This window comes from Chanodichthys erythropterus, chromosome 11 (genome assembly GCF_024489055.1).
Source record: "Chanodichthys erythropterus isolate Z2021 chromosome 11, ASM2448905v1, whole genome shotgun sequence".
NCBI lineage: Eukaryota > Metazoa > Chordata > Actinopteri > Cypriniformes > Xenocyprididae > Chanodichthys > Chanodichthys erythropterus.
This window is the reverse complement of record NC_090231.1, coordinates 2682097-2705994: the sequence shown is the minus strand read 5'-3', so window position 1 is coordinate 2705994 and position 23898 is coordinate 2682097. Positions and strand designations below refer to the sequence as shown.

At 42.4% G+C, this 23898-nt stretch overlaps 1 protein-coding gene and 1 pseudogene across 1 annotated transcript; one reads left to right on the top strand and one right to left on the bottom strand.

Annotated features, from left to right (window-relative positions):
• Positions 1-4865: 4865 nt before the first annotated feature.
• On the top strand, positions 4866-6500 carry LOC137030380 (uncharacterized; annotated as a pseudogene).
• A 4823-nt stretch (positions 6501-11323) lies between these two features.
• On the bottom strand, positions 11324-15136 carry LOC137030200 (uncharacterized). Its single transcript, XM_067400383.1, has 2 exons — positions 15046-15136; positions 11324-12942 (listed from the first exon to the last, which is right to left on the bottom strand). The coding sequence occupies exons 1-2, from the start codon at positions 15134-15136 to the stop codon at positions 11324-11326; spliced, it is 1710 nt and encodes a 569-aa protein (XP_067256484.1).
• Between the last annotated feature and the right edge of the window lie 8762 nt (positions 15137-23898).

The following is a 23898-nucleotide window of genomic DNA, read 5'->3' as shown; positions in this document are numbered from 1 at the left end:
AGAGTGTGCTTCTACCAGCTCAGACTACCAACTATCTAGGGGTAGTTTGGGATTCTACTACGATGCAGGCACGTCTGTCTCCTGCTCGGGTGAATTCCATTCTCTTAACCGTGAAAGGGGTGAAATTAGGCCAGTCACTCACTGTAAAACAGTTTCAGAGACTGTTGGGTCTGATGGCAGCGGCGTCCAACGTGATACCTTTTGGCCTGCTGCACATGAGACCCTTACAGTGGTGGCTCAGGACCAGGGGGTTTTCTCCGAGGGGAAATCCTCTCCGCATGATCAAAGTCACGCGGCGATGCCTTCGTGCTTTATCCATGTGGAAGAAGCCCTGGTTCCTGTCCCAGGGTCCTGTGTTGGGAGCTCCTTGTCGTCGCGTAATGCTAACGACGGATGCATCTCTCACAGGCTGGGGGGCGATCATGAGTGGTCGCTCAGCTCAGGGTCTTTGGGAGGACCATCATCGTTCTTGGTACATAAATCGGCTGGAAATGATGGCGGTATTTCGAGCACTCAAATACTTCCTCCCAGACCTGAGGGGCCACCATGTGTTGGTCCGTACAGACAACATGTCGGTGGTCTCATATATCAACCATCAGGGGGGTCTGAGGTCTCGTCAGTTGTACAAATTAGTCCTTTGGATCCTCCTGTGGTCCCAGGGGAAGCTCCTCTCCCTGAGAGCGGCTTACATCCCGGGGCATCAAAATGTGGGGGCAGACATCCTGTCGAGGCAGGGGCCGAGGCCCGGGGAATGGAGACTTCACCCCGAGGCGGTGGAGTTGATATGGAAAGAATTCGGTCGCGCAGAAGTCGACTTATTTGCCTCGAAAGAGACGTCTCACTGCCCGCTGTGGTACTCACTAACTCATCCATCCCCCCTGGGGTTGGATGCCATGGTACAGACGTGGCCGAGGCTGCGTCTGTACGCCTTTCCCCCGATTGCTCTGCTCCCCGGAGTTCCGGAGAGGGTTCGGCGGTACGGGGCCCGTCTCATATTGGTAGCCCCGTTCTGGCCAACCCGAGTATGGTTCACGGACCTAGTGTCCCTTCTAGACGGCTCCCCCATGGAGATTCCAATCAGGCAGGACCTTCTGTCTCAAGCGGGCGGCACAATAATTCATCCCCGCCCAGAGTTATGGAAACTGTGGGCTTGGCCTCTGAGGGGGCCGAGCTCATAGAATCTGGTCTTCCAACTGAGGTTGTGGAGACCATACTCCACTCCAGAGCTCCGTCCACGAGAAAACTATATGCATACAAGTGGAAGCTGTTCGCTACTTGGTGTAGCCAGTCTCAAGTGGACCCGTTCCACTCTTCTATCAGTCACATACTGCAATTTCTCCAAGAAAAATTCTCGGATGGCCTAACTCCTTCTACATTAAGGGTCTATATAGCAGCAATCTCCGCTTATCACTCTCCTTTGGAGGGTGTTTCTGTGGGAAGAAACCCACTAGTCATACGTTTTCTCCGTGGCACCCAGAGGCTGAGGCCGGCTGTACGTACAAAAACTCCATCCTGGGACTTAGCTATTGTACTCGAAGGGCTGTCTGCGGCTCCCTTTGAACCTTTGGTGGAAGTACATGAGAGGTTCCTCACGCTAAAAACCGTATTTCTGCTGGCTATTACATCTCTTAAAAGAATTGGAGACCTTCAGGCACTTTCAGTTGCTCCTTCATGCTTAGACTTTGCGCCTGGAATGGTCAAAGCTTTCTTGCATCCTAGACCTGGGTATATACCCAAGGTCCCTACTCATGTCCCAGGGCCTATTGTACTGCAGGCCTTTTATCCTCCACCTTTCATGAATGAGGATCAGGAAAAACTAAATCTGCTCTGCCCAGTGAGGGCTTTAGACACCTATGTCCACAGAGCTGCCCTGTGGCGAAAAACAGAACAGCTGTTTATATGTTACGGGTCCCCTAACAAGGGAGGTCCTGCGTCTAAGCAGAGAATGAGCAAGTGGGTGGTCGAGGCCATCTCTCTTGCTTATAAGCCATCCGGACAGCCCTCGCCTTTGGCCGTCCGGGCACACTCTACCAGGGGTATGGCTGCCTCAAAGGCTCTGATTTCGGGGGTTCCCCTCAATGATATCTGCGATGCTGCTGGGTGGTCATCTCATCATACCTTCGTTAGATTCTACAACCTTGACTTGGGCTCCACTCCAGGGTCCTCAGTACTGTCATCCTAAAAGGTGATTCAGACAGGCATTTGGTCTTATGGCCTAGTTGGGATAGCGTTCCCAAAGCGACTACGCAGCGTCGATGTTCCCATGAAAGGGAACGTCTCGGGTTACGTTTGTAACCCTGGTTCCCTGAATAAGGGAACGAGACGCTGCGTAGCTTAGCCATACTCCCTGCACGCCTGTGAGCGCTTGCTTCATCCGTATCAGAAGCTAGCGTTCTTTGTTCTCAGGGGTGCTTTATAGTTTCCTGGTCCGTGACGTCACCCGCTCTGACGTCCCGTTACACTATTGGTTTGATTACACAAGTGCTTCAAGACGTAATCACGCAGAGGCGTTCCCAAAGCGACTACGCAGCGTCTCGTTCCTTATTCAGGGAACCAGGGTTACAAACGTAACCCGAGACGTTTTCTCAATTTTAATCATCTTCATTTTAACAATTTTGATGTTGATTCTTAAACCTCATGATCAAGCTTTTTAGTTTAAGTGGCAAGTGACATTACTATAGTTCTAGCACAAAATAAATATGAATTAACATCAGAAAGAGCAATTTGCTGAAATGTAAATTAATATGACTGAAAGGCATGTAATAATCCAATCAATGCTTTAACCATAGAACGGTGTCTATAATACAGCTTGAAAATGATGTGAACACTGTCCAAACAGGCAGGGAATGTTGCACTCTTACAGGCAAGCAGGAAGAGCAGCCACTGTAACTAGCTCAAGATTACAGTAAGCTGGAGAGCAGTTATGGCAGTGCAAAGTGAGAACAGAGGATAGCAGCGATGGCCAGGCAGGTACTCTATGCACAACTGACCATACACTCAGATATCTCAGACACTGTACTAGTCTTGCTGCTAGGCAGGGAGAGTAAGTGGAGAGAAGCTCTGTTTGCAGGACAGGACTGGAACTAGATACACAGCAAACAAGACAAGACACTACAAGGCAGATGGCAGTAATGCCCACCAATGTCTGGTTGGTCCAAACAAGATTTAAAAAGGCATGCATCTTTCAATGTCTGTTGTGTTGTAAGCTGTATGTATGGCACGTGGAATTAACTTTGGACGCAATCGACCCGAGTTCGATTCCGCCTCTTGCAGTCACATATCAGATCGGAAAGACATGTATTTTCCATAAAAAAATGAAGAAAATATTTGAAAAGTAGAAATAAAGTGCTTAACTAGTGTTTAATAATAAAGTGTTATAATTCAGCGCTTGCTGAAACAGTCACTCACTTCATCTCATGGCGAGGACACAGCGTTCTGCATTCTTTCGAAACTCCCATTATAATCAATGAAGCTGCCTACAGGGCATAATGAATCTCTTATTTACATCATGTCTACACTTTGTTGGTTATAGTGAAATGATTCACGGGGGTGTGGATGAATGCAGTCAGTGAGCAAGTGCTAAATGATGAAAGATTATGTGTATTTTCATTATCTTTAGTTAGATGCATTTACATTGTGACTGTGCCTCAGATGCAATCAACTCTGTGTTTGTAAAGGTGTGAACCAAATGGCCCATACAGACGTATGGCCCACAGAAATTGATGGGTGTGAATGACAAAGAAACAGCATTGCTCAGAGCAGATCACAGGGTAGATCGATCTCATGTGGGAGGTCCTAACAGTGTTCTATTGTTTGTAACCCTTTTGTCTTCATGTATAAAGTTTTGTCCCACAGACAGAACTTTGGGTTAAGATGTTTTGAAGGCTGACACGCTAACATCGCTGCTGAAGAACTGTGCTACACTACTACCTTCAATAAATTCTTCTCCCCACAAGAACTCTGGTCAAGCTTACTTATTTTATGTATTAGAGAAATCTAATACATTGGCGAGCCACCCAAACGACTGCACGGCCAAATACAGCAAAATCTAACAATTTGGCGAGCCAGCCAGGAGAGACTGACAAGAAGAGAACTCACCAACTGCAACAAGAAGTGAACACAAAAGTCTTGGAGATTCTACAGTTTTTATGTTGAAGATCAACAGACTGCATCTGTGGACACAATTTATTTGAATCAACTGGATTCTGTCTCAAATGTCCTCATTTGGTGTAGTCACATACAGTGTAGCACTGTTGAGAATTTTAGGCTTGGGCCTTTCTTGTGAGTCTGTAGGAACCTTTTAAATGTTTAGTTCATTCTTCTGAGACTGTAGGAGCTATAGAAATAACGTTTATAGCTTGGCCCTTTTCTCTTAAGTCTGTAAGAATAATTTAAGAAAAAGGTTTAGTCCATTCTCATGAGACTGTAGGAGCCATAGATATGTAGTACAAGGCTTGGGCCTTTCTTATGAGTCTGTAGGAACCTTTTAAATGATTTAGTCCATTCTCCTGAGACTGTAGAAGCTATAGATATAAGGTTTATAGCTTGGCCCTGTTCTCTTGAGTATGTAGGAATCAAAAAGAATAGAACAAGTCTTTTCAGTCAGAAGTTTTCAGAAATGAAACAAGGAAATTAGCCTGAAAATGAATGTTTTGTCTTAACAGTAATATTTAAAACTTGTTAGGAGTACAAGTAGAGTCCATAATGCACAATTTTGTATTTTGGAAACATGTTTGATTTGTCTGTGTATCTGAAATGGTCAGTCTAAAAGATTTCTGAGAATTTAAATCTGAATAAGCACCTTAACGGCTCTAACACCTTTTGTTCGGTTTCACACCTCTGAGGGTACATCTCATGTACTTGCCATGGCTGAGTCTGCACGAAACAAGGGTAATGGCCCTGCATTGAGACCAACAACAGAAAGACATGGAACAGAACCTCCAAATGTTACTATTGATCAGATGATGGAAAATCTGAATGAATATTTGGACAAAAGGCTGGGACTAAGGAAGTGCCAGGGTGACATCTGCCAGAAGTACAACATTAGGCACTCAGAGAATGGACAATGGGCCTTGCCGGACATTAAAAGGGCTTATGGAAAGATGCAGCGCTCAAGAGCAAACACAAACAGAGATGGCTTGTCTGTAATTTTGGTCAAACAAATTCAACAGCATCTACAGAAGTGTGAGACTGACAAATTACTACTTGATAACAAAGCAGAGAAAGCAAAGGTTCGAGCACTGGTTGAACAATTGCAGAATGAAAAGAAAGACAAAGAAAGACTACTAAATGAGAAGACCAAGTTGTTAAATTTGCTTTCCAAACGATTGGAATCAAAAGACTGTTCTGGAAAAAAGAGTCATTCCATAAGATCTAGCAGCAAAGCAGAACAAGAGTTTCTCTATCCATTCAGTGATCTCCAGAAGAATGAGGATCATCAAGACCTTTATCTGCTTAGAGAAAGTGACAACAGTTCCACAGTGAACTCTGACAGCGATGTAAACACACATGATGATATCAGAAAGGACAACTTGAAGGTTAGGATTGCTCCTGTAATTGTCAAAAACAGAAGGACTGAAGTTGAAATTGACAATGAGGAGGAGTATGAGGAAAATGGTGAACGACGAAGTTGAACTGTCACAAAAGTGGTAAAGAAATATGTTCCACACAGAACATACCAGCCAGCTACTCCAGAGCAAGTTGACAAATGGTCAAAAGATTTGCCAGATGTGTACAAACAACCACGGAAAGCTTGGCAATTTCTTCAGCGTTTGCAGAAAATCTACAATTTGCACCCACTAGACGGAGTGATGATTGTTAATGTGAACTTAAGGGACAATGACCAAAAGAGATTAACAGAAATTGTTGAAAGAAGGACTGGTGAGTCTCAAGCGAACATTGAGGCTGGATGGGAAGCTGTACAAACATTCTTGTTTGAACTGAAACCTGCAGAAGTTAATTGGGCTAAAATTACCTCATGCATGCACAAGACAGGAGAAAGTGTTGCTGAGTATGAAGAACGCTTCATACAAATTTGGTTGGAATATGCCGGTGTGAACAACAATGATGATCTCAGTAAAGATACCGGAATGCCTCTTAACACCGCATTTGTAAATGGACTGAAACCTGAGATTTCTAAAGCCCTTAAAATCAGGTATGATGACTGGGACAGCATTGGAACAGCATTCATGCAGATTGTTGAATGGTCAGCAAAGATTGAAAGAACACAGGAAGTCAATCTCAGAGCTTTGCAAACCAAAACCTTGTCATTCAACAACAGGACAACGGGGTATGAAGAACATGAATATGTGAGATACCCAAAAGCAAAAAGTCAAGGAAGATGCAGGTACTGCAACGAAGAAGGACACTGGGTTCGTGATTGCAAGTTAATTTTAACACATCAAAGTGATGATGAGGACAACTTGTTGAAGAGGTTTCAGCAGCTGACAGACAAGCAAAAGCAGACTCTGCTGAAGGCTTTTGAGCCGCAGGAAAACTGAAGAACCTCTCTCTGCAGCACCAACTAGTGACATCTCATCCAACAACTGATGTACTCCATGTGTATGCAAATAAGACAAATGAAGACCCCATCCCAAAGGTAAAAGCATACACAGATGTTTCAACAACTGAAGCCAAAGATGATGTCCTAGTAGACGGTACTGCTAAACAAGCCGTAAAGGAGAGAGGTGCACATAGAGCGGCATTAAGACAACTTGAGCAAGACAGACAACCAGACAGTAAAGAGATGCAGAATGAAGTGCACAAAGAAAAAACATCATTGATGACAAATGGAGTTGAACTGCATGAAGACGACCAATGCAGTGAGGATGACCACAGGAAAACAGGACTAAGCGTCTTTGAACATGTCACAGGCCGGCCCATGCCCAATGAAAATCTAACATCTGACAGCCTTGTCCAAACTGATGAAAGACTCAGCCTGGCAGTACACAATGCCAAGGATAAAGTTTTGACAGCTCCAAAGGGGGGCCATGGTAGAGTAACAATTAAAAAAACTCAGAGGTCAATGAAAGAATCCAGGTGGAAAAGCCCACGTCAGGATCTCTTGGTAGCTGATGGAGCAGTTAAGGTGCAAAGAAAAGAAAAGTGGATCGACGTGAGCCAGTGGGATTTGAAACATCTACCTAGAGATGAGGGATAGATGGCAGTAGTGTTTATCAGAGTCCAGAAATGGCGGGACTAGGGTTTTTAGGCTCTAGCTTGTCGCCTGAGGACGAAGACATAAACATACATCCACTGATAAACACAGTAGTGTCCTGCCAATATTAAATAGGGACAGTTTTAGAAGCAGTTAAGTGTTATTTGATTAAAATATTTTCCTTGGCAAGATACGTTTCCCTTTTCTGTTTTGTGTGATTGCAGGTGTTTCAGCACTCCAGATGATGACCAAAGACGTCCAACGCCTAGACCGCACTGCACTGGCCACCTAGCTGAACGTGCCTGAACATCCACAGAAAACAACACTATCCGCCACTTCCTCAAGACCACAATTTCAAAATAAGAAAGGACTCAAGCATTCAGGAGGATGCAGTCTTCATCATAAACACTTATTCTGTCATTACATTAAGTAATGAAACCTGTATGCAGCATGCTGTATACATGATTTATGGAAGTTTGTTTTATGATCAAAAATGATCAGAGGAGGGATTGAAAGATTATGTGTATTTTCATTATCTTTAGTTAGATGCATTTACATTGTGACTGTGCCTCAGATGCAATCAACTCTGTGTTTGTAAAGGTGTGAACCAAATGGCCCATACAGACGTATGGCCCACAGAAATTGATGGGTGTGAATGACAAAGAAACAGCATTGCTCAGAGCAGATCACAGGGTAGATCGATCTCCTGTGGGAGGTCCTAACAGTGTTCTATTGTTTGTAACCCTTTTGTCTTTATGTATAAAGTTTTGTCCCACAGACAGAACTTTGGGTTAAGATGTTTTGAAGGCTGACACGCTAACATCGCTGCTGAAGAACTGTGCTACACTACTACCTTCAATAAATTATTCTCCCCACAAGAACTCTGGTCAAGCTTACTTATTTTATGTATTAGAGAAATTTAATACATTGGCGAGCCACCCAAACGACTGCACGGCCAAATACAGCAAAATCTAACAATGAGAACTGCCATTTTGAGCGGGTTTCTGATCTGACTCCTCTGACTAGTCTCATTGCTCAATGCTGTAAAAACATGATGTAAATAAGAGACTTTACTCTCTTCAAGTATACAAACATGGGACTATTTGAATACAGCCCCTATCAGCTGGTAGCGAGTTGATGCAGGTACAGCTGATATACTGGTATCATCGCATTTTTTAGATTTATTATCGATTTGGCGCCGATGTGCATTACACTGCAGCTGGTGTCGTGAATACTGTACTGAAGCAGTTTTAGCCACCTCATTGTATAAGCAACCTCAAGAGTAGTAGTAGCACAATTTCAATGTCTAGCATTTGAATGATCAAGGATACAGGTTTGTTATACTTATTTGTCACTTGATGGAGTTTGGGTTCCTTGCCGCTGTCGCCTTTGACAACAATGTTTTGGTCTGCCTGCATTGACACCATTGTATGCAAATTGAACTGAGCTGGATGATGACATCACTGTTTCCTCCAGAGCTGCTGTATAAATAAACTAAATTAATAACTAATGATTTTTACAATGGAATGAATCAATACTGAACTTACTTAAGCTGGACAATGACACCATTTTTCTGCAGCTTCTGTACCTGTTATCACTGTAAAGCTGCTTTGAAACAATCTGCATTGTTAAAAGTACTGTATAAATAAAGGTGACTTGACTTGATTAAACAACTCTACAAACAGCATTACCAGCTTTACTTGTTACTAACCAGATTGACTTTATTTCTTTCATATGTCTACAGAAGCTCTTATTGAGAAGATTTAGATGTTTAGATGTTGATGATTTATTGTTTAACCCTCAGGGGTCTGAGGATTTTTGGGGCCCTGGAGAAGTTTTGACATGCCCTGACATTTGTGCTTTTTTCAGATGTTCATAAACATATTAATGGAAAAAGTGTCATTACACTGTATTCAGCACAAAATAGGCTACAAATAATATGTGAGGAACATGTATGTACATGTTTGTATTTTTGAAGGAATAACGTTTATGCATGGTTATTGAAAAAACAAAAAACTTAAGTCACTGAAATAAAGCCAAAAAAATATATATTAAATCTGTGTTCACAAGACTTCTGGGTATTGGAGGTTGTAGACTAGAGTTTTTGCTTCAAAATGAGGTAAAAATTATGCTGCCTACTCCTTCATATAAAACAATAGAGAGATTTAAATTTTTGTAAGACACTTTTTTGTCAAGAAACACAGTATGCGTGGAGGTGTGAATCATCATGAATAATGGGTGATTTACACCTGAGAAGACAAAAGAATCGCATAAAGAGCTCTAATGACCTGCATAAATAATGAGCTCTTTCAGACAGGTAGGCTGTGAAAAAACCCTCTGTTGATCATGTCTCAAAGCTCATCATGGTGTAAAGCAAACATACAGAAAAAACAGCAATACTGTGAAATATGATTACAATTTAAAATAATGGTATTCTATTATATTCTTTAAAATATAATGTATTTCTGTGATGCAAAGTGTCTGAACAGTTATGTTACCTCTATGGCATTTCATATAGACTTTTAGCTTAAAAGCATGCACATTTGGAGAAATATTGATGGATTCTTATATGTTTATGTCAATTTTCTATACAGAGGAGTAATATTTATTCAATATTTATTGTCATCACTATGAGCACTGGATACTGTTTTCAATTCATACTTGCAGCCGGAGGGCGCTCTGTGCACCTTTAGTCCACAAATTCATCTAAAGAAGAACAGGAACCAGGGACTAACGGCATATCTTCTAGAGGTCGCTAACCATGGCTTTAACATCCAGATAAACACTTTTCAAGACAATAAATACAGGATTGCGACGATGTATATATGTATTGCCTCTGAATTTGCGTCTGAATAGCACTCGCTCCGTGGGCGTGGCCGCATTAGCGGATAATGAGCTGAATAACGGACTTCTGACATGGCTCTCTTTATTTTACAAAAAGCACAACATTTTGTTTTTACTCTGAGTGTACACAAATAAAAGAAGATATTCCACAGATTAAAATGGTGCATAGCTCTTAATTGTATGTGCAACATTGACGGAGTATTTTGAGTCTCTTTCACACTGGTTAGAAAAAAACCGCGGTGGTCACGATGATGGAGATTAGCTGTGCGTTTGACCTTTGGCTTCTTAACATTAGTGTTTATTTGACTGCTGGCTGGAAAATGACAAATATTACTGTAGTAAAGTTTGTTGATAGGGGAAGAAGGAGGCGGGAACTGGCGAACATTAAACATAACTTAATATTAATATTCAAAATAAACATACAACAAAAGTAAAACGCTGGCAGTCCCTCACAGACGTCTGCCATCCACACAAACATTATAAAACCATAAAATAAATCCAGGCCTGGTCCTCTGTCATTCTTCACTGTTGTCGCTCCTCCTTTTATGCTTCCGGAGCTCCTTCTTGAGAGATACGAGACCGGTGCAACACGCAGCTGACACTCGTTATCACCGTTCCCTCACAGCTCTTGTCCACCCCTGCTCGTCACAATTACCCAGAATGCATTGTTTTCTATGGTATATTACTGTTTTAATGGAAAACTGTATTTTATTGTCACATTTTGACTTTTTTTACAGTTTGAGTCCCTAATATGGTTAAGTTCACATGCAGTACGGCTATTTACAGGGTACAGTTATTTACGATTATTTTACTTGAGACACGAGTGCAATGGTTTAAGACTCCAGCTGGCACGTTTACATTGATGCTGCTGTCGGTTAATGAAGTTTTGATGGATGAACTCACGGTTCAGTTGGTCTTTTGTCGTGTCAAAAGCGATACGACTTTTCAGTTTGATGGACATCTCCATCTTTATTATTATGATGGTCACTGTTGTTGGTTACCAGTAAGAGAATACTGGCTTAACTCACATTGCACATTCATACAGACAGTGTTTGAGATGCTACTGTAAGTTGCTGTGTGAAAGGGACATTTCTAGACTCACACATGTGAGTAAATGCGGTTGTCAATTCCAAAAACTGACAGTGTGAATGTGGCCTATGTAAAAAGTAATTCATAAAGGCATGACAAAAAATTGTCCAAGACATCTTTAATGTGACGTTCGTATTACAAAAACAATATAGTTGAAGACTGTTAGTTGTAATAAAAGTCAACCCATGGTATATAAAAATGCTGTAAAAATTACTTTGTACAGAAATCATCTGCTTATTGATTGTCACCAAGGAAAAGTTTTGCCAGACCGGCTCTCAGATAACTCAGAGCATCTTTATTGGCTTCTTCAGCTACAGCTTTTCTCCTCATTTCCTCCAGCTCTCTGACCCAGTCTTCTTTCCCAGTCTCCCTCACTCTGGGGATGAAGAAGTCCAGATGCTGAAGAGTGAAGGCCGAGTCTGGCTTTAATGCGATCTGAGACAGATTCTTGATGTTCTTGTAAGCTTCATGCAGAAGAATTGACTTTTGGTCCTCAATCTCCTTCAGATCTTTGTCAAGATGTTTCATTATAACCAAATATGTCTTGGTTTGTTCTTGAGCTTTTTCATATTCCTTTTTTATGGAGTCAAATTCCATCATGAAGCTTGAGGTGCTCATGACATATTTTTTGTTTTCTTTGACGTGTTTGCTGTGGTGGCACTTCCCTGTGCACACGGTGCAGTAGCCTTTTTTCATGACTTCACATTTGCTGGGATCAGAAACCCACCAGCAGTCAAACTCATGGCAGTTTTCCTCACAGACGGTGCAGGTCGTCGCCTTCCTGTGCTTCCATGAAGCACTTTGAATAGGAACCTTCATTTTGACAGTTTTTTTTACGTGAATGTTGAAGTTTTTACACTCCTCAATCTTATCCTTGTTTTGCATTATTGCCTGCTGGATCTGAATTTTTTCAGCCTTTTTCAGCTCTTTCTCTTGAACTCGCAGCTGTAAGTTGCAAATGGACGCTTCAAATTGAATGCGCTCTATCAGGACATTTGAAGTCAACTCTAAACTTCTTCTGTTCTTCTCATCCAGAGACTGAAGGAAGTCCTTCATGCCATCCATGCTGTCTTCCCAGGCGTCTCTTTGAGCACGAATAAGACGTTCTTTAGTGTGACGGGCTTCAGCCTGCCTATTGTTGAATAAGAAATAAACAGGTTGGTTATTGTGGTCTCGTCTGCAGGGGATTTTAGCTTTATTAATGGCACCAATGACGTTTTTGGATGGCAGACCATCAGAGTGTGTGATTAAAAACACAATGTTGTTCACAATGTCTTTTCCAAACAAAGACAGAATTGAACTGATAATGTAATGCTGTCTGTCTGAGAGACGATTCTTAGATGCTTGAATCACAAAACACACAGCGTCAATCTCACAAACTCCATCATTGTTCTGAAACAGCATTGATAAATTCTCAGCAACTTCCAGATCTTTTTCCAGTCCTCTAGTGTCTCCATATCCTGGAGTATCGATGATGGTGAGAGATAAAGGATTCTTTACAGGACAGACCTCATACATGGTGATTTCAGATGTTTGTGATTCTGATTGGTCTCTGGCTTCTTCTTCTGTGATTTCATACCATAGTTCTTCTTCAAACTTCACTCCCAGTAAGTAGTTGACCATGGTGTTGATGAGAGTCGTCTTGCCAGCGCCGGTCTCTCCCACCAGCAGCACAATTTTCTTTCGTTTACTGGTGTCTTTTATCCCATAAGTCCATTTTCTGACTTTTGCATGATCATCAAGCACTTTTCTCTCTGTATGTAGACGATATCGTTTTGGAGGTCCTCCATGAATAAGAGTTGGTCTGCGTGGTGGAAGTCTCGGTTTCCTGTGAGATAAGAAGGTGAATGTTTCTTAACATATTTGCATACAGCAATGATCTATGACTAGAAATGTCTATTAAAAAGCAGACATTCAAGATTAAAGTCAAGTCAATATTTTTGTATAATGCATTTTACGATTCACAGTTTCATGATTTTAATGCCTAATTGTCCATATTTAACATTTTAGAACATTGACAATAGTATAGATATCATTGTGATATTGGTGATATAAACAATCAAGCAGTTGGTTTTGCTCTGTTTTGTGATTTGAGAGTAGGCTACCAAATGAATGCAGATATGAAATTATGAAACATGTAAAAGAATACTTCTCAAATCATGCTGCCATGTCAAGTTTGTATTGTAAGTCGCTTGCAGGGCAGTCAGTGTAGCAAAGGGTTTGAAAAAATGTGTGGCTGAACTTGAAATAACATACTAACATACTATTATTATTTTTCTCCATGGCTTTATAGGGCAAAATTGAGAGTAGCATGCTAATATTATTCTGAAATCAGCCTGTTCTCGTGGTTTCATCAGCCAAGGTGTGGGTTTGACTCTTGACATTATTTGCAGTTCTAGCATTATTAGCATTTAGTATTTCCAGTTGGTCCTACAGTGGAATTCTGAGTATGTTTTCCTTGTTTCTACTTCATCATTTCAGATTGCACTGCTTATGAGTTTTGATTTATACATTTTTATTATTATTATTATTATTATTATTATTATTATGGCTTGGTCAAAAATATTGATTTCCCGAATTTTCATCTTTAACCATCTTGAACTCAATTCTCAAATCTCAAGATCGACCTTTGTATGCCTATTGAACTTCACTAAACATTATTTAACTTCTCCCATCCAATAATCACAAAATATTGTGATTTTCAATAAGAAACTAAATTAGCTTTCAAATTCTGTCAATGTCATCACAAAATACAAATAATAAATGTTGTTTTGGTGCTCTTTAATGTGTCGGGACAGATCGCTGTAGTAGCGGCACGTGAACCGATCATCTTCATTTTTACTACTCAGGAAATCAAAATGAATAATATAATCTTATTTCAAACCAAAAATAAGTATATAAATATATAATCTTGTTTTCAGTTTGGATTAAGATTATTTTGCTTACCCCATTGGCAGGTTATTTTGCTTGTTTTAAGGAAAAACTCACTCAATTTTGACTTATTTTTCCTGAAAATAAGAAAATATTTTTTACTTGTCAAGAAAATGCTTCTTGATCTAAGAATTTTTAGATATTTGGACTGGAAACAAAACAAAAATTCTAAGTAAGAAAAGCATTTTTTGCAGTAGGTTGCATAATAAAACCTGCCTAATCACGACCAAAACTACCCCAACACAGGGGCAACTTACTGAAACTTATCAGCACTCTGGTAAATTTCAAATCAATGCTTTAACCGTGTAACGATTAAAACAACTAAAAAGTTGGAAGTGAACAACATATCACTTAATGTTATAAAATGGAGCTTTTCTTATACATCTTTGCCCAATATTGTATATTCAGTATATATTTACTTAACCTGTTAGTGATGTCTTAATTATTTAATGTTGATTGAATATGTCATAAAGACGTTTTATGAAAACGTCTTGGGTTACGTCTGTAACCCTTGTTCTCTGAATAGGGAACGAGATGCTGTGTTGAGTGCTTTGGGAACGCCTCTGCGTCGTGAAATCGCACTTGTGAAATTGGACCAATAGGGTGACAGGACGTCAGAGCGGGTGACGTCATGGACCAGGAAACTATAAAGCACTCCTGAGAACAAAGAACACCAGCTTCTGGTTGGCTGAAGCAAGACGCTCACAGGTTTGCGGGGAGTATGGCTAGGCGACGCAGCGTCTTGTTCCCTATTCAGGGAACAAGGGTTACAGACGTAACCCGAGACGTTCCCTTTCATGGGAACATTGACGCTGCATTGAGTGCTTTGGGAACACTATCCCAACTACGCCATAATTCCAAGTGCCTGTCTGTTATCATCAAGACGAGAGCACTGAGGACCCCGGAGTGGTGCCCAAGTCAAGGTTGTAAAACCCAATAAAAGGTATGCTGAGAGGGCCACCCAGCCGCATCACATATCTCTTTGAGGGGGACCCCCGAGATCAAAGCTTTTGAGGCAGCCATACCCCTAGTAGAGTGAGCCTGGACAGCCAAGGGTGAAGGCTGTCCGGAGGACTCATAAGCAAGAGAGATGGCCTCGACCACCCACTTGCTCATTCTCCTGATCTGGATTAGTAAAAGGAGGAGGACAAAAGGCCTGCAGTACAATCGGTCCTGGGACGTTGGTGGGAACCTTGGGTATATAACCAGGTCTAAGATGCAGGAAAGCCCTGACCATACCAGGCGCAAATTCCAAACATGAGGGAGCAACGGAAAGTGCTTGAAGTTCTTCAATTCTTTTGAGAGATGAAATTGCCTCCTCTAATGGTTCAAAGGGAGCCTTAGCTAACCCTTCCAACACAATAGCCTAGTCCCAGGCCGGAGTTCTTGTACGCACAGAAAGCCTCAGCCTCTGGGAACCACAGAGAAAGCGTATAAATAGGGGGTCTCTTCCCACAGAAGAGTCCCCCACAGGAGCATGATATGCGGAAATAGCTGCTATATAAACCTTCAAGGTAGAAGGAGATAAACCATCCAAGATTTATTCTTGGAGAAACTGCAGCACAAGACTGATAGAGTGGAACAGGTTCAGCTGACATTATCTACAGCAAGTAGAAAACATCTTCCATTTACATGTGTATAGCTTTCTCGTGGAGGGAGCTCTGGAGTAGAGTATGGTCTCGACAACCTCAGTTGGGAGACCGGATTCTATGAGCGTAGCCCCCTCAGAGGCCAAGCCCGCAGTTTCCACAACTCGAGGCGGAGGTGAATTATCATGCCACCCGCTTGAGACAGAAGGTCCTGTCTGATGGGGATCTCTATGGGGGAGCCATCTAGAAGAGACACTAGGTCTGCAAATCAAACTCGGGTCGGCCAGAACGGGGCTATCGGTATGAGATGTACTCTGTCCCGGCGAACCCTCTCCAGAACTCCTGGGAGAATAGCGATCAGGGAAAATGTGTACAGATGTAACCTCGGCCACGTCTGCACCATGGCATCCAACCCCAGAGGGGCTGGATGAGTCAGAGAGCACCACAGTGGGCAAAGAGATGGTTTTTTTTTTCGAAGCAAATAGGTCAACTTCTGCAGAACTGAAGTTTTTCCAAATGAGCTTCACCACCTCTGGGTGGAATCTCGACAGGATGTCTGCCCCCACATTTTGATGCCCCGGGATATAAGCTGCAGTATATATATATATATATGTCCTCAAACACCAAATAAGCACTTGCTAAAGACACAGAAGCTGGTGTTCTTTGTTCTTCTACGCTGCTGCCTGCTGTCTGACCTACGCTCTGAGCTTCGTGGAGTTTATCCTAAATCCTTCTCTTTATTCCTATTCACATAATATAACTTTCTTGTTTTTCACTAGATTACTTAACCTATTGCATAGTATTACTGAACGGAACGATTTATTACTAGTAATCTACCAGCGTAATCACCTAGTGTCAGCCATAGCCCGCTAGCCTGCTAGCTACCGTCTATTTTTTCCTCTAAACTAACCTTCCGTGTCGATCTAATGGCGGATTTATCCGATGTATGTTATTCTGATCTGTCCTCGCCAGATCGGGAAGCTGTGGAGACTTTGCTGCCCGGCATTCGTAGATCCACCGTGAGGTACAGCGTCCCGCACATCACCCTTGCCCCAGGCACCGGCAAGCGACCGAGACATCCAGCTAGCGAGTCCCGTGTGCGATGCAGTTTTTTGGACGGCGTTAGCGAGCATGTTCATCAAACAACTGTGGGGAGTCAGACTACTCTACAAAAACACGGTCAGTCATGTCCGACGATTATCATGTGCATTAAATGCAACATGTACAGCTTAGCTCTTTCTGTCAGCAGTGAGACTTACACATGTGATAAATGCAGGGATATTGTCAGGCTGACAGAGAGAATCTCAGAATTAGAGACACGCATCCAAACTTTAATTGAGGATAGTGAGAATGAAAGGGCCTTAGATACTGCTTTGGATGCGACTAGCCTAGTAAACACTGCACATTCGGTTCCGGTTGTAGAAGCCACGCAGCAGGCTAACTGGGTGACTGTGAGGCGACATAGTGGCAAGAACAAACACCACTCTTCTGTTCCGATTAGAACATCAAACAGGTTCTCCCCACTCAGTGACGCACCCACTGAGAATCCTGTTGAAAGTGCCCTAGTTATTGCCGATTCTATTACACAGAACGTGAAAATAGAGACACCAGCCAACATAGTCACATGTTTGCCGGGGGCCAGAGCACCTGACATCAAAGCAAATTTAAAAGTGCTGGCTAATGCTAAACGTAAATATTCTAAAATCATTATCCACGTCGGCACAAATGATGTTCAACTTCGGCAGTCGGAGATCACTAAAATTAACATTAAAGAGGTGTGTGAACTCAAAACAAATTCAATGTCAGCAGAAGTAATTTGTTCTGGCCCTCTTCCTGTTCGTCGGAGGGATGAGATAGTTAGCAGGTTATCATCACTCAATGGCTGGCTGTCTAAGTGATGTCCGCAGAATAATATAGGTTTCATAGACAATTGGAAAAGCTTTTGGGGCAGACCTGATCTGTTGAAAAGAGATGGTATTCATACCTCCCGGGATGGTGCTGCTCTTCTATCTAGAAATTTGGCAAATAGTCTTGACACATGACAAACCAGGGCCCAGACCAGGGCGCAGACAAACTGGCTAAACCGACCGTCTGCTAGCCGCCTCACGTCACAGAACTCAGATAATTCACAGCACATAGAAACTCTTTCACCTAGATATTATCACATAGAGACTGTGTCTGTACCTCGAACTAGTAAATGCAAAAGACTTCCGAAACCTTTTAAGGGTAAAAATTTAATTGATGTTCAAAAACTGAAAATCACAGATAAATCAGATAAACAAATGATAAAGCTTGGGTTACTGAATATTAGATCTATTTCTTCAAAAGCACGTATTGTAAATTAAATTATCACAGACAATAAACTAGACTTGCTGTGTTTGACAGAAACCTGGCTAAAATCAGACGATTACATTATTTTAAATGAGTCTAGTCCTCAAGGTTATGACTATCGACACAATCCTCGACAGAAAGGCAAAGGGGGAGGTGTTGCTGTAATTTTTAGTAATATAATCAGAATCATTCAAAAGATCTCTGGAGTAGAGTATGGTCTCGACAACCTCAGTTGAGAGACCGGATTCTATGAGCGTAGCCCCCTCAGAGGCCAAAGCCCGCAGTTTCCACAACTCGAGGCGGGGGTGAATTATCATGCCACCCGCTTGAGACAGAAGGTCCTGTCTGATGGGGATCTCTATGGGGGAGCCATCTAGAAGAGACACTAGGTCTGCAAATCAAACTCGGGTCGGCCAGAACGGGGCTATCGGTATGAGATGGACCCTGTCATGGCGAACCCTCTCCAGAACTCCTGGGAGAATAGCGATCAGGGAAAATGTGTACAGATGTAACCTCGGCCACGTCTGCACCATGGCATCCAACCCCAGAGGGGCTGGATGAGTCAGAGAGCACCACAGTGGGCAAAGAGATGTTTTTTTTTTCGAAGCAAATAGGTCAACTTCTGCAGAACTGAAGTTTTTCCAAATGAGCTTCACCACCTCTGGGTGGAATCTCGACAGGATGTAATCTCCCCGAGCAGTTTCATCGCCTTAGTATACCTGACAGCTTAGAAGAACTCGATGCTGCAACAGAAACTATTGGCTCTCTCTTTTCCAGCACATTAGATGCGGTCGCTCCTTTACGTCTAAAGAAGATTAAGGAAACTAATCCAACGCCGTGGTATGATGAGCACACTCGGGCTCTAAAACGAGCTGTGAGAAAAGCTGAACGTAGTTGGAAGAAAAGAAAACTAGAAGTTTTTCGCCTTTCGTGGAAAGAAAAAATGATTGAGTACAGAACGGCTATAAGAAATGCTAGATCTACTTATTTTTCAAATCTCTTAATAGAAAACAAACATAATCCTAGGTATTTATTTGACACAGTGGCTAAATTAACTAGAAACAGAGATTCAACTGCTGACGTTTCCAAAGAGCACAGCAGTAATGACTTTATGAACTTCTTTACTTGCAAGATTGACAATATTAGAGAGAAAATTATAAACATGCAACCGTCTACAGTTTTGCTTCAGACAGTGCACTGTAGTGTCCCTGAGGTAAAACTAGAATCATTCGCCGCTATAGGAGAGGAAGAATTATCTAAACTTATCAAATCATCAAAATCAACAACATGTATGTTAGACCCAATGCCGACTAAACTACTGAAAGAAATGCTTCCAGAGGTCGTAGGTCCACTTCTTGATATAATTAATTCATCTTTAACACTATGATACGTGCCAAAAACTTTTAAGCAGGCTATTATTAAACCTCTTATTAAAAAACCTCAATTAGATCCGAGAGATTTAGTAAATTACAGGCCAATTTCGAATCTACCTTTTCTGTCAAAGATACTAGAAAAGGCAGTTTCAACACAACTGTGCTCCTTTTTAGAAAGAAATGGAATCTGTGAGGATTTCCAGTCAGGATTTAGACCGTACCATAGTACTGAGACTGCTCTCGTTAGAGTTACAAACGATCTACTCTTATCATCCGATCGTGGCTGTATTTCTCTATTAGTGTTATTAGATCTCAGTGCTGCTTTTGACACTATCGATCACAACATTCTTTTAAAAAGACTTGAAAACTATATTGGCATTAGTGGAATTGCTTTGGCATGGTTCAAATCTTACTTATCTGACCGTTATCAGTCTGTAGTAGTTAATGAAGAGATGTCGTATCGATCACAAGTTCAATATGGAGTACCACAAGACCGTTGCTTTTCACTCTGTACATGCTGCCCTTAGGAGAGATAATTAGGAAGCATGGTGTTAGTTTTCACTGCTACGCTGATGATACTCAGCTCTATATTTCCTGACGAAACCTACAAATTCACAAAACTAACAGAATGCATAGCTGACATTAAAAACTGGATGACAAGAAATTTCTTATTATTAAATTCAGAAAAAACTGATATCCTAATCTTTGGACCAAAAACTTCCTCACGAAAAAACCTTGAATACTCTCTAACACTTGACGGGTGCTCCATTAAATCTTCGTCCTCAGTTAGGAACCTGGGTGTGCTCTTTGATACCAATCTTTCATTTGAAAGTCATGTTTCTAGTATCTGTAAAACCGCCTTCTTCCATCTAAAAAATATATCTAAATTACGACATATGCTCTCAATGACAAATGCGGAACAGTTGGTTCATGCATTCATGACCTCAAGACTAGATTACTGTAACGCTCTACTGGGTGGTTGTTCTGCTCGGCTTTTAAACAGACTACAGTTGGTCCAAAATGCGGCAGCTAGAGTTCTTACTAGAACCAGAAAGCATGAGTTTCATCTCACCTGGAATCCATGGTGCTTGCTGCTAAATGTGTCCACCTGACAGAAGACCTTCACTGACACTCTCCAGTCTGACAATTCAATCCTTTCTTGAAGAATATGACACAGTTTAGCTATTAACCATAAATATAAATGAATCTTCCTACACACCAGCCTCTGCATATGAGCCAATGGCGTAATTGTGTGCAATGACGGAAATACTGGTTTATTAAACAAGTCTAGCTTGCTGAAGTCCCTCCCCAGCCAAATGTGTCTCTTAGTATCTGATTATGAATGAAATGCGAGGAACAACATGCTTATGTGTGCATATGCAGAAATGATTTTTCACACTCGAGTCATTTATTCATACAGTCAATGGATGTAAATGATTGACTGTGCATGTTTTGTATCATGCATACAGAAATGTTCCCACATACGTATTTGATAAAGTAGCTTTCATATAAGTAATTAGGAATGTGAAAAAATACAGGTACTTAAAAAATATTTTTATTCTCGGTTTTCAATAGTTTTCGATATCGAAAGACTGTTTCATATTATTATTTTAGGCTTGTAAACAAAAGTGATAATGGGCTTGGGCTTAGTAACATTAGAAAGCTACTTTAATTTTTATATTAGTGCATCAAACTAATGTGTTTGTGGGTCAAAGTGACTGAAAAGGAAGCCACATTTATTGTCTTCCTCATTCTATGATCAGAATCCAGATGAGATCAGAGATTTGAGCAGATGTAAAGGTGTTAATCTTGTAGATTATCATGTGTTTAGATTAATGCACAGCTAAAAATATAAATGATTGCTGAATATGTAGTTCTGCCTTAATCTTTGTTATCAGATTTGTTTTTCATGTTTTGAAATATGTAAAGCATGAAGATTCTTTAAAACCTGTCTTTGTGTTTCACAGAAAATAATAACAGTAACTGTCATGATCATGTCAGAAGTGTTTAGTTTATTAGTAATTCATTCCTTTATTTGGGAAATTTCCTGCTGCCTTTAGTTTCTGTTTCACTACAGGAATGTCAAAAAGCAGATATAAAAAAATATACAATAATATATACAAAAAGCTTTCAAGACCTTCATATAAAAAAAAAAGATTCTTTAGAAACATTTAACATGTAATGTTAAATAAATAAACTGTAACGAGGTTAGTAGATATGGGAAGAAGGAGGCGGGAACCGGCGAACATTCAACCAAACTTTAATATAAAATAAACAAACAAAACGAAAGTAATGCCGGCAGACCCTCGCGGACGTCTGCCGGCCACACAAACATAACAAAACATAAAATAAAGTCCAGGCCTGGTCCTCTCTCGTCTTTCATTGTAGTCGCTCCTCCTTTTATGCCTCCGGAGCTCCTCCGTGAGAGACTCGAGGCCGGCACGCCTCGCAGGTGACGCTCATTATCACTCGCGTCACCGGCCTCGCGCCGTTCCCTCACGGCTCTCGCCCGCCCTGCTCGTCACATACCCCCAACGCCCCTCGCAGGCCGGGGGGTACCTCCGAGACTGCGCTCTATTCCCCCCCGGGGCCTGTCTCGGCGGCCGCAGCACCTGGGGGTAAGGACAGACGAGACGAGAGAAAGGAGACGGAAGCAAGGGGAGCGACAGGACGAGAGAGGGGAGAGAGGAAAAAGAAAAAAAAATTCTTGGTCCGGTTCCCCGACACACTGCCGCTTGGTCCTCAGCCTGCCGAGAGGCTCTTCTTCGCGGTGCCATGCGGTGGCACTGGACGCTCGGTGGACGGCCCGATCCTCGACCGCCTCCTGGCGGCCGGCGATGGCTCCTCCGACTGAGGGCAGCCGGCAGCGAGTCCCCCGTTCCCTGCTCCTCCCCTTTATGGCGGACGGCAGCAGGCTCCGGCCCACGGCGAACGGCGGCGACTCCTCCGCTCCCTCTTGGACGGCAGCCACCCCACCTCGTCCCAGGGGCACGGCCTCGAGCTCTCCGTCCCACCTTTCACTAGGCTCCAGTACCACCGCTTCGGGCAGGCTCTCGCGGTCTTCACTCCCGCGCTGCCCGAACTCCGCAGCACCGCGATCCCCTTCAGCAGCGAGGGCTCTCCGACAGCATGTCCCTCCTTCCTCCCGGGTTTCGGCACCAATGTAACGAGGTTAGTAGATATGGGAAGAAGGAGGCGGGAACCGGCGAACATTCAACCAAACTTTAATATAAAATAAACAAACAAAACGAAAGTAATGCCGGCAGACCCTCGCGGACGTCTGCCGGCCACACAAACATAACAAAACATAAAATAAAGTCCAGGCCTGGTCCTCTCTCGTCTTTCATTGTAGTCGCTCCTCCTTTTATGCCTCCGGAGCTCCTCCGTGAGAGACTCGAGGCCGGCACGCCTCGCAGGTGACGCTCATTATCACTCGCGTCACCGGCCTCGCGCCGTTCCCTCACGGCTCTCGCCCGCCCTGCTCGTCACATAAACATTGTTTCATCTGTGACTTTCTGACTCTGTGACATTGAAACAACTAATAAAATGTTGTGTAACAGCTTTCAATGTTTTTTACTAGTTGGAACTTAAAAAATGCAACTGAGCGAGTGACATCAAACTAACCTCTGTGAGTTACCGTAAACCCTCTGTGTGCTTATAAGGAAGCAAACTCATCTTTGATAACTAATCTTTGATCTAAAAGAGGTGCACTGTTACACCCCATTTAGGGAAAAGGGTGCAACATGAAAGACTCTGGAATGCAATGAATTTGTAACAGCAATGATGAATTTATTGTCTTAAATTGGGAGTCTAGATTCAGGAGCTGATCAGGCCAAAATAACAAACAAAATGATCTTATTTTGAATCCTCTTTCCAAAACCCTAACCAAACAAACAAAAAAAGAAAATACAATATAAGAACCTAACTCCCACTTGACCTGAAGCCCCAGATGGCTGAGGAGCCTGAGTGCCAGTGCCTCATGAATAGTCGTCGAGCCAGTCGTTGAGATATTTCAGGGCAAGAATAGCCTCTGTGACCTTGGTAAAGATGCAGAGATAAAGGGACAGGTCAAAGGGGAGGACCTTGTACTGATAAGTTCAACCCTTGTTTGAAGGTGAGGTAAAATCCAGACATGGAAGTACGAGTCCTTCACATCAATTGCTGCAAACTAGTCTTGGGGGGGAACGTATGTAAGGATGCGTTTCTGCATGTTAAGTGAATTGCTTAGCCAAGTCTGATTGTATGAATGAGCCAGCAGGATGGGATGGGAAGCACAAGCTAGGCTCCAAGGCTCCGTGTGAGCGGCAACAACCGCGAAGGTGCAGTGAGGAGCGCTGAGGCCTAACCCGGGAAGCATAGTGTCCAAAAGTAGATGCAATGAGTGTGGTGTGACTCTTATCTAGTTCTGTGGTTCTTATGAGGGGCTGTCTGGAGATGCGCAAGGAAGTGAACATTTCCTCGAAGTGCAAACTCCTGGCTTGTGGTGAAAAGAGAGGGGTTTAGGAGCGATGAAGCAGTGTGTTCACTGCCAACGCACACACCGTATGACCTGGAGAGTGAGGAAATTGCTCTTTCTTTGAAAATT

Coding starts and splice junctions, on each gene's coding strand:
- LOC137030200 (XM_067400383.1), bottom strand. CDS start 15,136: ATGAGCAAGTGGGTGGTCGAGGCCATCTCTCTTGCTTATGAGTCCTCC. Junction 12,943..15,045: donor CCAGGCTCACTCTACTAGGG/GTATGGCTGCCT, acceptor AAATATGTTAAG/AAACATTCACCTTCTTATCT.